Here is a 16574-nt window from a genome sequence, read left to right as displayed (position 1 = left end):
TGTGTGAATGTACTTTGCCACTCTGGAATAGTTTCTGTGTGGAGTCTATATTATTCCAGAGGGCCAGTGGGGAGAGGGGTTAAAGCCTGGAATGTACACTATTTCCCTACAGGAAGTTGAGCACTAAGTCTGCCATCACCCCACACCCAGATCTCCTCACCACACTTACTGGCTGACTCAGTTATAAAAGAAAAGTCAAAAAGACTTCTGTCATGTATGACACAAAAAATAAAAAATACATCACAGTACGCTGCTCTTGAGCTTTTTGGTTTTAATAAAGACACTTTATCTTTGATATGTCTTACAGTTTTGTTGTACAAAATATCACATGGCATTACAAAAATATCGAAAGGCATTTTTAATAAAAATGTACTGAAGTTGTCTAAGTTGAGAACTTAGTTGTTTTTTTTAACACTTAAAATTCACAAGTTGTCAACTATACTGGATGACGTCTGCAAAGATTTACCTCTTCAAAGCAGCATGTTTAACATTTACACAGGTCTTGACACAAAGTCATAGTGGGTGTTTCTTAAAAGGATAAACTGACAAACACACAAACACACACAACACAGTATTTTACAATGTAAGGATGCAGAATGATCTGATTCTGAAAATGATTTTTTGACACGTAAAAAGAAAGGACTAGTTTCCATATCAACGTCAGATTAAAGTTTTTCTCAGATGATGCTTTCAGTCAGTGGTTTTAATTTTCTTGCTAAATTACATTTATATCATGTAAACACATTAGCATGACTATTTCTTTAAATTCAATGTAATGATTTTCGTCTGATATACACAGCCTCATTGCGTGCCCCGTCGCATTAGTTTAAAAGACTTAATGAAATATTAAGCAGTTAAAATATATATAAATATATATATATATATATATATATATATATATATATATATCTATATATATATAGATATATATATTTACGGTTTTGCTAAATTGTGCTTTGGTACAGAAAGGCTATTGTACCTAACCAATGCTCTAGTCTCTGTCTTGCTTTGGAGCATGTCAGGCTAAATCCTCTTGTTTTCATTTGAAACAGCATTTTCAAGCTATAACGATCTTTGTCCACATGAGCGTTTTTGTCTGTATCAGTTTAAATCTGCATCGTAACTAACACACATGAAAACGTACATCAGTTGACCAGTCACATACATTGGGCATGTGCATGCCAGTGTAGACAGGAAGGCTAAAGCGTCCTATTACATTGTAAAATAATCATTGTAATATAATAATCATTGTAAAATGGAGAATTGAACTGCACAAAAGCTTTTAGGAAAGACAACAGGGTCAGCAATGCTTGTAATTGATTATCCATGTTGGGTTCTAAACTAGTAGCTGAGGCTAATACCGGTTATTTTCTTCTGGTATGTGGTTATATGATAGGAGCCTGACCAAAGCGAATACTACATTGTGACCGAAATGATCCAATCAGCAAGTGGTTGTGAGTGTCATCGTTTCCAATCATCTGTTTCTGCCCCTCCAGAATGAAATGATGCAGACTATCAAACTAAAATGGGGCCAGCAGCATCTAATAACTTCTCAGTTTCAGCGGCTCTCTGGAGTAGTGTGGACACCAGGAGTATCCGCAACCAAGCTGATGCATTTTCAAACGAAAAGTAAGCAGTGAGGATGTAGCCTAAATGTCTGCATCGCATACAGTATATCATAGGATTTCTCAGTGATGTGAATGATCACTTTGATTTATAACAGTAATGTACTGATGATTATGCTTTTTTTCCACAGTGTTCCAGTCTCGAGTTTACACGCGTCTGTTGGGGCAGGTGCCTGTTCTCTGGTTGGAGAGAGGCAAACTTGTAGGCTTTAAACGCTGAAGTACATAGACATGACATTAACACACACACACACACACACACACACACACACACACACACACACACACACACACACACACACACACACACACACACACACACACACACACACACACACACACACACACACACACACACAAAAGGCACACAGCGACATACACACAAGTGAAACACCCGATGCTCACACACCCGCACGCTCTGACCTTACACTTGTGAGCACCCGTCTGGTACATATAACACAGTCATTTCATTAAATGGCTCAGTGGGGGCTCGTCCCAGCCAGCAGAAAGAGGCCCACATCCACCATTTAAACCTTCACTGTACTTTCCACCTACAATAACTCATGTGCCCTACATTATGGACATAATAAAAGCTTACAAAGCTTTCCAAAAGCTTCACTTCAGGATCATTCAAGTGGTGACAAACAGTACTGAGTTTAGCTAAAATAGTGCTATAAATCACATGTACGTACGATGCTTATGTTTGTATTAAAACCAAACTAAAACAGAATCCTTCCTCAAATCAAGGAATTTGTTTTTTTTCTTTGCATGATTTGTTTGCATTAGTAACACAGTGAGTGAGAGGCAGCAATATGACTGTAGCGCCCATGCTGAAAGAAGCTGAGGGGAGAAGCTACACAACTTTGTTTGCAGCTGCCATTTCTCATTTTCATTTCAGGCGTCGGTCCATAGAGAGGCCCTGACAGAGTAGAATCTACAAGGCAGATCTCTGTCACAACAGGAGAAGAGGGACAAGTATCCCTGGTTCTTTCTATTTTCCACATTAAAATGTCTGGTGAGACTGAGGAAAAAGATGATCTTTTCCATTCAGAAGGCACAACTGGCTTGACTGTTTTTCCATAGCCTCCTCTCGTCCTTTCAAGATTCCATATCTGCCTGCATTATCCAGATTGTTGGGCTTTACCTTACCCAGTATTGCCCAGTGGCTATAGTAGTGATTTAAATGGCACAGGTCAGGGTTATATACAGTCTTGTTAGCAGTCTTCTCTATGCCATGATGAGATGGTTGCTTCGTTCTCTGATGTCTGCTGGAGGAACAAGATCTTTCTTCACTGGGGTTGGCAGCAGGGTTGAACGTCTGCCTTTGGGTTTAAACAAGTCTGATACAAAGAAAACCTGCGGAAGGGAGAGAGTAAACTTAAATGAACTCCTCAGTCATCATAATTCTCCTGCTCCAGTTTTCTTTTTGTAATTCCCTTTCCTCTACAGATACACTGCGCACCTCCTCTAGATACTGTATTGGGTCCTTTCCATTTACATGCAGCCTCTCTCCTTTTAAATGTATTCTTTTGTTGCATCGTTATCTCTACAACAGCCAATTGTGTGAACCTTTTTACCTTTAAAATTCAAATAACTGCCATAAAATGTTAATTCAGAAACTTTTCTCAGTTGAATCAAGACAAAGGGCTTTAGTGCCTCTGTCTAAAAATCTCAGTAAACCCTGATCTTATTTTCAGGCTTGTAGGTTAAGTACATTTAATAATTCAAAATTGCTTCAACAAAGTAATAACTACCATATTCTTCAGATTTTTTCCATATAGAGAACAGTACTCAAGCTTTTATTTATTTAATTAACATGAAAAAAACACCATGTTTCTTTATATTCAAGAACTGGCTCTTGATGGATTTTAGAAAAGATTATTTGAGATGCAGCTTTGAGATCAGTTTTTCTTTCCTTTCTTTTGGCGGATCTGCACTGCTTTCTTTTGTGTCTTTGAATGATCAAACTTGTCATTTGAAAAGGGCTACACAAATGAAGTTATAATCATTATTATAATGAGCTGGAACACAAGAAAACAACATTTACAAGAGATTTATTCAAAATGGTAGTCTTTAATCTTAAATCTTCAATAGTAGGATGAAAATGAAACTTAATGGAAGCACTCACTATGCAGTAGGCCACCATGGCTCCTTGTAAAAAACCTACAAGGACATCAGTGGGGTGGTGCTTGTGATCAGAGACACGGGACAAGCCAGTGTAGAAAGACATCATGATGAGAGTGAACTGGGTCAGAGGGCGCAGCAGGCGGGCTCCATGCCAAGTGAAACGAGACTGCAGGTAGAACTGGTGAAGAGACAGAATAGTTGGTTTATATAGTGTGTATACATACAGTGTGTATACACAGTACAAATGTATATGTTAAAAACAATTCAGTAACTCACCACCAGATAAAGCATGGTGTACATCGAGAACGACGCATGTCCGGAGAAGAAAGACTTCCTGAGGGACAGATTTCAATCAGAGATTTACGACACCTTATAATCTACAGTATAAACAATAAAGTTTAAATTACACACTTTTGTTTTTTATTACACTACCTGGCCTCTTGAACTTTGCTCTCTGGCCCCTGACACTGATAGTCAGTGATATAGCCCAGGGAGCAGTTGATAGTGGAGAAGTCTGGTTTGCACACGTCAAGGAAGTGTGGGCGCATGCGGCCCACTGACACTTTGGCAATGTCAGTGAAGGACTGACTGATGGCACAGCCGAAGATGAACACACCGACCTGCTTATAGAGAGCAGAGATGTAGGGGTTCCCTACAAAGGACTTAGATCCCTCATTCAGAAAGTAGATCCTGTAGCTTTCTCCAATGATGATCTAAAGGAACAGAAGAGACTGTGATGTCAGTGAAAGTCATGGTTTTAACAAAGTCCCAGTCCCAACAATTATTACTCTAATTCCTAAGTAGTTATTTCTCATCTCCTGAGTCCTCAGTGATAATGTGTTGGTTTATGAAGAATGGAACAGTAAGTGTGGTGCTTCACCTATAATTCCTTTCACAACTGGCATCTTTTCACATAATGTGAATTAAATAATAACCCTATTTCTGTCAAATAATTCCAGAAATGTCTGTCTGAATATCTTGAGAAAATAAGATCTTATTGCTCTCACACTTGGCGTGTGAATTGTTAAGGGCCCCAGTAAGTGCAGTGTTGAATTTGGTGCGATTTAGACACGCGATACATTCAGATGACCAGCGCTCTGTAGCAGCTCTGACTCACCAACGTGAACGACGTCTATCACTAGCGGGTTCATGGAAATGGCAATGAAAACTGTTTTTCCAGTTTGGGGCTCTGTGCACTGAGTCACGCTTCACTGAACTTAGAATAAACAGGTGAGCAGCTCTTTATGCAGCAGTGGTGGTGCAGCTTCAGGGTTCTGTGAACTGAGTCAGTGGCTCAATTACTGCAGGTCACTTTTACAGTTTCAAAAAGACAGCTGCAACAGCATCACCACAGGCCAAGAAACCAGACAAGGTTTTATGATTTCAGACTTTCCCTGATGTTCCATTTTCAATGTTAGAACATGAGTTGAATATGAATGCAGTTTTTTCATGAGGTATTACTGGATTACAGAAAGTGTGTAGGACACAATATTCATGAACAAACCCTCAAGCTGTTGCTAATTTTAGTGGGACAGCACTAAGCTCTTGCCGATATATTGAAAATGTGCATCAATTGATGATGATTCTGTGGGGATGGACATTGGGACCAGGCCATAAAGAGCTCTGATGTTCAGAGTGGAGAATATAACTCACTAATATGACCAAAATAACTTCTGTTATTATGATAGTTCAAATGGAAAGCTGTGATTTCCTCTGAAATAGTTTTAAAAAGGGATATTTAATAGTTAACTGAGTTCACCTCAGCCGTTTGATTCTGGTACAAAACAGTGAGGCGACGTGGGAGGCAACTCAAACTGTCCGCCATGTATAGTTTTCTGTAAGAGCATAAATAAACCACCGTCTACAACCGAAGATTGAAAGGTGAGGCTCACTTAGGGGGAGTTAGAAAGACATAACTCGCAACAGCTGTTCAAGCTCAAAAACGCCTTCCCAACCTCCCATTTCTCCCCCGTTGTCTCTCAGTTGCTCACAAGTGATAGAAGTAGAAAGGAGAGAATAAGAGAAGTAGGGAAAGTTCCAGGGAGAAAATGGAAGGATGGAAGGCACAGTTAAAGGAAGAGAGGATAGGGAGCAAAAAAGAGTAGTAGAAGAGGAATGCAAATGAGGAGAAAGGAGGAGAAAGAGGAAGGTGAAAGGAGGAGAAAGAGGAAGGTGAAAGGAGGAATGAAGACTTGTGCAGGAGAGAGAGTCGGGAGGGAGTGGGGGAGGCACCACTGGTTCTAATCAGCAGAAACGCTGAGCTAGGCAACGCGTCTGATTTTGGTGGCCAGACTCCACCAGGCCCACGTCGGGGGCACGTTTGTTTTTCACTGCTCCGGCTCCCTCTCTAAAACGTCTCTGGTTTCACAAGGGACGTCTGGCTGTTTTCATGTTAGTATCTCGGTTTCATCAGACATTCTTGCGAGGGGGCTCAGGAATAAGTCTCATTCTTGGAAATACTCTGCAGAGGGATAGCCCTTTAGGAGATTTAACAAGCTGATAGAGTATTTTGCTTCCACCATCCAGGCCTTTAGAGCCAGCTAGATACGGACCAGCTGCTTTCAGGCAAGGGAGAGAGAGAAGGGGAAGAAAACAGATCTGGTTTCCCTTGTGTGAAAAATTTAACCAAGTGAACGAATAAATTAACTGGCATTGTAGGATAAGTCGCTGTTCCACTGAAACCTCAAACATAATCATGGCGGCTAGACACTAAATTATGTCAAACATCTTGTATTTGACACCACGCTGTTTTTCTTTCTTTTAAAAATATTTGCATGAATTATAAAGATAGTGGCCTTTTCAGATTATCAGCTCTATTCATGGATAAAATGAGGTACTTAATGACATAATGTTGTTGTTCTCTGGTTCAGTAAACACAAAGGTTGGCACAATGCTCCAGGGGGGTGTGATGGGTTGTAAAGTCACGTTTTGCCAGGGTAAAATGAGATATTTGGCAAATTCTTCTTGTTTGGGGCCTTCACCACAATTCCACCCCACCAATTACAGCATTTAACCCAACAACCATTGCGTCAACCATAATAACATGGGGCCAGGACTCCTTCTCACCATGAAAACCCCTGTGGCCCTGAGCCCACAGAGCAGTCTGCTCTCTGGGGGGAGAGAGCTGATGGAGAAGCCTTCCCATGAGGCCAGACACTGTCCAACTGCAGATCTGCCGGATGATAACTGCACATGCTATGGCAGTGCTGAGTCATGCCACAGAGCAAAGTGACTGCAGCATGATGTATCTAGAATCTACCTCTGCTCATCCACTGTTAACACATTACCAATATGTGGTGGCTAATGTGTCAGTACCTGTTGAGAGTGAGACATTGCTAAATGTGGGTATTAAATAGTGCCAAAGAGAAACAATGCAATGCATTAGCAATTTATTTATATATTGAACTTTTGTTATATTGATATCCATGGAATATATATTGCAATATTGATGGATATAGTTGTATTACCCAGTCCTAAGATAGTTATTTTAAGTATTACTAGTGCTGTCTGTGGTAGTTAGTTGTTAACTAAGATCTTGCCAAGTTGTGAGCGGTCTGTAGTCGGGGAGTTCAAGTTCCACCTCTGAGCAGTAGCATATTCAGAATAATTATTTTAACTATTTAACCTGATGGTAAAGTGAACAGGTTGTGGACATATCCTCACGGTTTTCACCCAGGAGATTTCAAACAGAGAAACATTTCAACACTTCACTTCTTCATGTGTCTTTAGAACCCTTGTTAAGTACCCTTGTTATGCCACCTTTGCTACCCGGCTCTCCCTTTTATACAGACATCGTTTCAGCTCTGTGATCTACTCTAGTGCCGGAATTAAAGGCGGAACAACAATGCCCCCCCTATTTCACGTTCATACCTTTTACACATAATAGCAAGGTGGAATTAAGCTGCAGCATTCTTGCCTTGAACACTGTGTAAAAGTGTGTTTTTATCAGTGGAGTCATCTAAAGCCCCTGAAGAGATGCCTTGAACAAATATTGTCGACTGGCTGTTATCTGTGCTGGAGCCAATCACATTGGCTGATAACACAGGTATGGAGAGTTGTTGTTACAGTAATCGTGAGAGATAATCTCAGTTTACTCCAACAGAAAGTTAAGTGTGATGGATAGTGCACAAGTGTATTTCTCTGATCCTGAGTGCAGTGGTAAGGTGCATGGTTTGGTTGGAGAAAGAAATGAACACATGCTGCTATTGTACTTAGACATTACCAGTATGATACAGTTTTAAAATATCTTCATTGTTGGAAATCTTACAATTATCATAACCAAAATAGAGCCACCTGAGAAATACTATGATGCACCGTGCACTCAGGATGAGAATTAATAACGTCGACATCTAGTTGAAGAGCCAGTGTGTGCTGCTAGTAAAGGTGAAGGCTGCTGAAACAACAAGAAGTGATGACATTAGGGATCAAAGTGAGGTGACTTACAGAGAGGATGGTGATAAGAATGCCAGCAGCGCTAAGCACACCGTCGCTAATGGTGTCTCCGTTTTTGGCCGGGTACTTGATGGACTCATCATCGCAGTAAAACCCTCTACGGTAAGGTTGAACAGCGCTGGTCTCAATGACCAAGAAAGGCAGGCCGGCTAGTGTGAAGAAGCAGTGAGCGGCACAGAGAGAATGGAGGGGGTGGGGATTGATGGGTGAGGGAGAGAGAGAGAGATGGAGGTGGTGGGTTAATGAAACGCATATTACTGGGGTCACAGGTACAAGGAGGCAACAAGGGGACATCTGGGGATGGCTCAATTCATCTTGTGGCTGTAATCTGAGACTAATCAAGAAATAATGACTCCAGGTTTTTTATGTAGTCAGAATCAACTGGGGCTTCTGAGCACATCTTTGTAGGTATTAAAGGACCATACCTGTTTTTTGTTTTGTATGTTTCAGCCATGTATGATTTACATTGCTGCCAACCATCTTCCAGAGCACATCATTTATCTTTATACCAAACTCTGCGTCTTCAGACTGCCAATGGTTTCCATTAATTTAATAATAATCATAATCAAATGACAATGAAGGGGCACTTGAAGGTAAAAGGAAACAATGCTGCAAGAGATATCTGGAGGATTCGACACAAGTAGAATCACTGATGATGTTTCTAACACACAAAGGACACAAAACAACAAAACGAATACAAATATCTCAGGGGGAAAAAGAGATGCCAAACGTAGGAGTTTTCTGGAGTTTAAGTCTGAAAATGACTATATTTACCTTATATCTCAAATACTGTCTTGTAGGAATACAAGTTACTAATGACAAATGTCAAAAGCAAAGCGTAAGGCCTGAATTTAAAACCCTAAAATTACAAGAGGTACAAAATTAGTCTGCAACTTACAGAGATGTGCTTTGAAAACGGTTGGCAGACAATGAGCAGCACGCATGATTTACAGCAAGTGAGGTACAAAATGTATGCACCACTGCGTGTGAGTCAGATTCTGTCAAATTAATCATAACTTCTGAAGTGTCTCAAGCCAACCATTGGATGAATTGACAGCGTCTCATCAAATGCTCCCTGGTTCTCTCGCTGCACCAAACCAGGACTTACTGAGGCCACAGGCACAGTGACGCCCACGGCTGTGAGCACGGTGTTGGACACTGTGCTGCTCTTATGGGGAAGCTTGATGCTGTCGTCGTTGCAGAAGAATCCTCTTTGGTAAGGTGGGAAGGGAGATTTGTGCAAAAACACAGCAACGAGCAACACTACATGGTTGGACAGATATATGATGAGCGCAGGTCAGACCAGTTTGAAGCAAAACAGAGGACAGCAACATCATCATGAAGACAAACACAGAAGCACATGAAAGGCACAGACAAATACAAATAAGACAGTCATACAGACAGACAAAAACTCCCAACAGACATAAGTTATTAATTTCATCCAATTTTCGAAACTGACACTGATGCTGTCAAAAGAAAATTAAAAAAAAAAAAACTCAGTTGGCATTAATGCTTAAATCAAAGTTAAGATTTAAGTGAATCTTTAATGCTTAAAATAGCATCAATTAATTTCTAACTGGCAGAGATTATGCTAGAAGGTTTAGATGTGTCACACTCTTAAGAGAGACCATCACTGCTGACTGACAAGAAAATAAAATAAAAACATAAAAACATTATCAGTGTACTCCTTCCTTTCCTGCCGAGGCTTTCAAGTGCACTTAAAAAGACCCACTAAGATGCCTTGAGGGGGGGCCGATGGGAAGGTGGGGGTGGGCGGTTGTTCTCCTAACAACAAACACAGTGTGTGGGTGTGACTCAGATGCAAGGACAGCTTATTCACTGGAGGACTTTGAAATCTGAGTGAGGATGTGTGGTACCCAGGAGATGCCTCCAATCTCTGGCAGAAGTTTGGAAAACACACTTTCAAATCACATCAAAGCAGCATTTAAGTGATGTCGGAGCATTCAAGTCGCCCTTTGAATAAATCTTCAATCTGCCAATACAAAGAAAAACAAACATCAGCTCTCTCGCTCACACATGTTCGCTCTCTGTCTCAAAAAAGCAGCACTGGGGTGAAGAGGTCATTGCCTAGAGGTGCTGCTGAAGGCAGGATGGCTGGGTGGTGGTGGTGGGGCATGATTTCTTAAACCACATGTCAACAGTCTTGAGTTGATGCTGGGTCCCTCAGCATCCCCCCCCACACACACTCACAGCTGACTGGCCTTTGAAGGTCCAGCTGGGTTGAGCTCAGGTTACAGACAGGGCTCGGACACTCCATGGGAACTCCAGAACACCAACCTTCCCTCCACATTCAGCAGGATTCACGTTATTAACTTTCCTGTTTTCATTCTCGCTCTTAAAACAAATACCTGAACGGGCAATAGAAAGAGGAGGGTGATATGTATTAAAGAGTTCTGTAACTGTAAAAATATACTGTACTTTTTATCCTCAATGTCTGATCCTTGGTTTGCTTAGTCTGGCCAAGGACAGACCCACACAGACCTTACAGGAGACTTAATAAATTCTGCCTGAAATGCTGATATAAAGCAATCGGAGCAAACAAAAGCATACAGGGCTCAAAGTGCTGGATCTGAAACCTGTTAACCTCTGAGTCCTGACCCCTCCAAATGGCTCTAAAGTCATTCACAGACCTGATACAAACCACGGTCAGAGGCTGATAGGCAGACTCAGAGGGGCGGCAACATGGATTGATGAAATATTGTGTCCACAGTTTGTAAAATAACCTGCACGAGGTCAAGCGCCTCAAACAACTGATTGGAAAGACGGAGGAAACACAATAAGGACCCTGTGAGTCAGGTCACGTCTTCCAGACATTCAGCAGTTTTTTTTATTCTCTTGCCCCTCTCCGACCCCGTCCATCCGTCGTAGCACTGCAGCATCAGCAGTGTACAACACCTTGGGATTTTCCCCTCCTACCCTCTTCCTCCCTTCCTGCTTCTCAAAGCTGTCCTGCCAACAACAACACCAGTCAGCAAGAGAGGGTATTTCTTTTACATTAGCTCAACTGAAACAAACAAAAAGGTGGAGGAGATTTTTTTCAGTTCATAATGTAAACATCAGGTGTCTTCTACTTGTTTTTGCTGTAAAGCAGCATGCTTAGTCAACTGGGGATTTCTAAGTGAAAAGCAAAAGCAAACACAGTCAGTAAATGATGAGGATGATGACTTTCTCAGCATACAACTGAGCACCTCAAAATATGGTAGAAAACTTACTATTAAGACCTGCTAGTTAGAGTTTCCTATGTTTGTCTATTTAGCCTTTCTCCCAGTTCAGCCCTGGCAGCTCCATGTAGCTGCAGTTTGTGGAAACTAGAATCAGTGTAGAGTTAAAGCCCTACCATACTTTGGAAGCATTCGCCAAAACACCAAGTGGGACTGTTAAAATAAACAGACACACATTTTCCACTTGCAGGGATCTCTCACTGTCTGGCGTATAAATGTATACATGTCTGAGGTAGTTGTGGTGTATACACAGATGCAGTTGTTTTTACTCCCAGCAGCCCCCACACAACCTTCACCTTGTCCGTCTGACTGTCTGTCAGTCTGGCCTCCAGCAAAACTTAGTTCATAGTTCCACTGGAGTAAGGAAAAGGGTCTGCCTGCTGCTGGCGTTTAATAAAAAATCACATTTGCATTGAATTACCAGTCGCTAAAAGGGCCGATTACCTTCCATTTGAACCCACATTTACTATTCATATTTCTTTAGGGGAGTGTTTTTTTGACAGAAGGTGGTCTACAGTTCACATTCTTCATGTTCATCTGTTCCTGCTTAGTAGCTACAACCCCAATAATCCATAGACTGTATAAAGATGGATGAGGCGTCTCTACTACCTTCCACTATCCAGTGATGAAGCTAAAATGTCCCTGATACGAATGTCAATTAAAACCAATCTTATGAGAACGATTAGCAGTTGAACATATATCAGTGTGGTACTTTGACTTTTTAGTTTGGTCCATGTCCACTCAATTAACATGGAGGAGGTGGGGTTTATGACCTATACTGCAGCCAGCCACCAGGTGGTGATCAAGACACTTTGGCTTCACTTTTAGAGAGCTGTCATGTCGTCCATCTTTATATACAGTTCTATGCCATAAACATAGACAAACACACAAACAGACAAAGTACAAGGACAATACAGTTGCACAAACAATTCATCCATGTACATAAATTATGCATAACAATATCACATACACAGTATATACAGATACTTACACCATTTGTATGCACATATATAGCTATACCAGTTATCTGTACAAACAAAATAACTTTTACAGTTACATTATTCAGTTCTTTCTGACAACTGACCGTGTTCATCGTAACTTCTCTTCATTTTAACAATTCAATTAAACTACAGTATATTTATTTACCTTTGTCTTACAAGTAATAGATCACATATTAATCTCACATCTGGATGTTTCTTTTATCAAATTTAATGCAACCTCATTTTAGTATTCCTTGAATCTGGACCCATCAGTGATGCCTCAGTGGCATTTTGATTTTTGATTTGTCTGTGATTTGACTCCTTCACTATTTGAGGTCCATAATTGCTGTTTGACTGGGCAGCACTTTGAGATCCAGCTCATGTTTATTATTTTTGGAGGTTTCATTGACCCAAATTATTCTTTCAATTTTACTTGCTGAGGTTTTTGTTGTTGTTGCTAAATATCAAAATACACTAACTCACGGGGATCATAGCGTTACAAAATAAGTTACCACTGCTTTCGACATCATTCTCTTAATTTCCTGTCTTCACACAACTGAAAATATAGGTGCCAGTGTGGCCAACAATTACCCAACTTCTATTTAGTCCTGAGCAAAGGCAAAAGCCCACAATAACACTATAAGACGATTAAACTGGAAATCATGAAAGCCACCTGCCACAGCTTACAGTAAACTGAACCTAATCAGTGGCCCTCTGTTCTCCTCAGCATTTATTTCGAATCACCTCTGAATCTGGGTCACTGCCACTAATACCTACAATTGTTATTTTTACTGGCAGTGATGGTCTAGTTTACAGAGATTGCAGTGACTAGAGATGTGACTAAGATAGTGGGAGAGAGAGATCCCTGGATGCAGCAATAGTAGAAGCGTAATCTGTGATAGGATGAGTGGTGATTAACTTTACTGGTCCACCATTTCCTGCATTTGGTCATTTCCTTCAAACCACATCTTTGGCAGAAAAACACTTCTGTTTTTTGTTGACAAGCTTCTCTGTGGTAAGGTACTAAGATCATACAGAGAAAATCGTGAGGGATTTACCTTCGACAGAGACTAAAACTAGACTGAAACTAACTACGGATTGTCAGAAAACACCTTTTTATTATGATTTTAACAATAGTAGGTCTGATGTTTTCCCATGCAGTTTCATCAATTTCATCTGTTTACCTTACATCAATGTTCCACAGCATACTGGAAAGTGACATCAGGCAACAGTCAAAGGTTTAAGGAGAGTGGCAAAGCTTTTGTAGGACTTCGAACTTCAGTGTGAAAACATGTTTCACCTGCAATAACAACCTTAACCCAATGACTGCAGCTGTCGAACATCACAGGACCTTCGCTGATGAACTTGCACGCACACACACACACAGGTCTGACCTTTTCACCACTTCCCTTAATTACTCCACACTAACATGCACACATATATTGTGCCAGATGTTGAGATCAGAAGAATTCCAGCTGGTGTGGAATGTGAACCATTCTGGAAAACATAGCGAGGAGTAATGGCAGAGGGATACAGTACAGGTGTGGGTGGAGACCAAAGAGACGTACCCCTCCTGGGGCAATGATTAATTAGTTTTCCCCCTTTACAACATTTTTTGGCAGAAGAAAAAGGAGACTCATTAGCTAAACTAAAGTAAAAATTTGTAGCTATATTAATAACAGCCAACTGTGTAGGCTACAGCTGCTGATGGGGCATCACTCTTTGCTTTATTAATTCAGCTTGTGGAGCAGGCGAACAAAAGGTGTAAACCAAGACTGAAGACCAAGGGTGACAGGGTCTCTGCTGTCAGGGCCCCCCCAACCCTCTGGAATACATGAGGACTGTCTGCTCGAGGATCATCTCTCAAAACTGACTTCTACCAAATGTCTTTTTACTTTTATCATTTTCTTTTCTAATTACTTCATTTGTTGTTTTAGATTTTGCATTACTGAGCACCATTTGCCATTTTTGATTTAAAATGATATTGTGGTATTTTGCTTGTTGTATTTGACGATCTGTGTTCTTGCTTTTATTCACCTTTGTGAACTACTTGTGAAAGCTTCTATAAAAGGTGATACATAAAAAATGCTTGTTGTTATTAAATATGATAATAAGTTTAATTTAATTTTCCTTCCCCCCCCCTAAAAGAAAATAATAGTTCAAATTAAATTAAAGTTAAATATTCTAAGATAGCTTGACTCTGGTGTTATGGGCAATTTTGGTATTTAAAAATGATAATCACATAAAGACAATATTGAACTATTTCGAATCCATTGAAAGAAAGGTTAAACTATTATCAACTGGTAGATAAACACATGGGTAGTTTAATCTAAACACAAGTCTCCCACAGAGTGAACAATGTTGAATGAAACGATAGACACACATCCAGTTGTCAGCAGCACAACATGTCAGTGATGGTGGCACTGACTCTGAAATGACACTCACCTAAGAACAAGCAGAACAGATCCACTCCGACCAGCAGCTTCCTCCTGCGGTGGTCTTTGCAGTTATTGTTGTTCAGCGAACTCCCGCCGTTCCTCGTCTCGGCTGCCATCGTCTTCTCATATATCAAACAGCGTTGCATTTAAAAAGAGTCTTGCAAATAAAGTCAAAACAAACAGGTTAAACGTCCTCACTGCGCTGCCGTGACTTTCTTTTAACACTAGCTACGAGCGGCTAACGCTCCTACGTGGGTCCTGAGGAGGAGTCGTCTTCAGTGAGAGTGAGTGTGAGAGAAAAGGCTCCACCACAACAGACCCCGCTTTCCGCTGACTTCTGACCGTCCTCCGCTGCTTTCCGAGGGGGTAGAGAGAGTCCTGTGACGGCCTTCCAAGAAAGCCCCTCCTCCAGAGACCTCCCCCCCTCAATTAATACCATATGCCAGCTCCTAGTCACACACACACTCACACACTCACACACTGGGGGATTCCACTAGTCTCAAAGTCACCAGATAAAAAGGCTTTTCCCAGGATATGATCTGCACCACAACTTGTGTGTTTTCCACATTTAAGACAGGTTTTTCTAAATTATGCAGACGTCTGTCTTCCTGTGCCGTCATGTAAACACTCTGGTAAAGTAAAATCCCCACCATTCTTTAGTCCGGGCCTCTCTGATGCACAGTATGATGGAGGAAAAACACTGAACTGCACATTAGGCCTCCAACGTCACTTGAATCTCATTCACATTCTCTCTTTGGTAGTTTTAAACTGTGCTTTCTGAATTGAATTTGATTTCTTTTACTAAATCCCCACCATTATTAGACATTTAGTCTTTCATATAGATTATACATTCATTTTTCAACATCACTTAAAGTTCAAGCAAGAAAATATCAGTAGTGGAAAAGGTATTCAAACAGTTCACTTAAGTAAAAGTAGAAATAAATAGAGAATTACAATGGGGCTCAATAGAGTACATACCTTTGCCAAGGCTTTCATTTAAATTCATGCTGCACCAAATGAAACACAATCATAAATATCAGTTCCATAGATATTCCTGATTTTTTTCATCATGATCAATGAAATATTCCCTCGGATAATTCTGAAGATGTTAATCTCACAAATTAAAAAAAGTGATAACCCTCTTGTGTAATGCTGCTGACCAAGAAAGAGATGAAAACATAACCTCCTCAGCAGAGGTAAAAATGTGCTCCAGTAAAAGTACTACATTACTTTTTCCTACATACAGTGAGTACTTGCTTTTAAATATGCTTCAAGTACTATAGATAAAAGTACTTGTAGAGAGTTGCATATTCTCTGATGTAACAATCTATAACATGAACATGTGCCTACTGTATATTTTGCTTAATACAACAAACAGCCTTTGCCATATTAATACAAAATGCAGCTGCAGATGATGCTAATGAAAACTTGCATTGTCATATTATATAATGGCTGAGTCACAGCAGTGGCCTCTCAAATCCATTCTTGAATGCTTTGTGAGTATGAAGTGTAGAAAATACAGATATTTGTAGGCAAAAGTGAAAAGTACCTGAAAATAATTATACATAAGTACAGTAACTGTACATAACTTTACAAAACAAAGGGTGAGTTAAGTGTTATTACAAGAAACACGATTAAGAGAAGGGTTTCTATTTTGCAATAGTTCAGAGTGGATAACGGTACATACTGTAGGTCTATGGCAGTTTAAGT

The 16574-nt window shown here is 40.4% G+C and overlaps 1 protein-coding gene across 2 annotated transcripts; it reads right to left on the bottom strand.

Moving 5' to 3' along the window:
- Positions 1 to 256: 256 nt before the first annotated feature.
- On the bottom strand, positions 257 to 15246 carry LOC109646992 (phospholipid phosphatase 3-like). Of its 2 annotated transcripts, none has more exons than XM_020112774.2 (6): positions 14872 to 15246; positions 9313 to 9467; positions 4185 to 4465; positions 4029 to 4086; positions 3754 to 3930; positions 257 to 2981 (listed from the first exon to the last, which is right to left on the bottom strand). In XM_020112774.2, exons 1-6 carry the CDS (start codon positions 15008 to 15010, stop codon positions 2853 to 2855), a joined length of 939 nt encoding a protein of 312 aa, XP_019968333.1. In that variant the 5' UTR covers positions 15011 to 15246; the 3' UTR covers positions 257 to 2852. The 2 variants fall into 2 exon arrangements, with proteins under 2 accessions (XP_019968333.1, XP_019968326.1); XM_020112767.2 differs by lacking the exon at positions 9313 to 9467 and adding an exon at positions 8196 to 8353 and having other exon boundaries at positions 14872 to 15217.
- Positions 15247 to 16574: the final 1328 nt, after the last annotated feature.

Source organism: Paralichthys olivaceus, chromosome 16, assembly GCF_024713975.1.
Source record: "Paralichthys olivaceus isolate ysfri-2021 chromosome 16, ASM2471397v2, whole genome shotgun sequence".
Taxonomy (NCBI): domain Eukaryota; kingdom Metazoa; phylum Chordata; class Actinopteri; order Pleuronectiformes; family Paralichthyidae; genus Paralichthys; species Paralichthys olivaceus.
Note: the sequence above shows the minus strand (reverse complement) of the source record. Positions and strands in the feature narration are given on the sequence as shown.

Excerpts from the sequence above, each read along its gene's own strand:
- LOC109646992 (XM_020112767.2), bottom strand. The coding sequence starts at position 15,010 with ATGCAACGCTGTTTGATATATGAGAAGACGATGGCAGCCGAGACGAGG. Across the intron at positions 4,087-4,184 it reads AGCAAAGTTCAAGAGGCCAG|GAAGTCTTTCTTCTCCGGAC; the intron begins GTAGTGTAATAA and ends TCTGTCCCTCAG. Across the intron at positions 2,982-3,753 it reads CCATGGTGGCCTACTGCATA|GTTTTCTTTGTATCAGACTT; the intron begins GTGAGTGCTTCC and ends TCCCTTCCGCAG.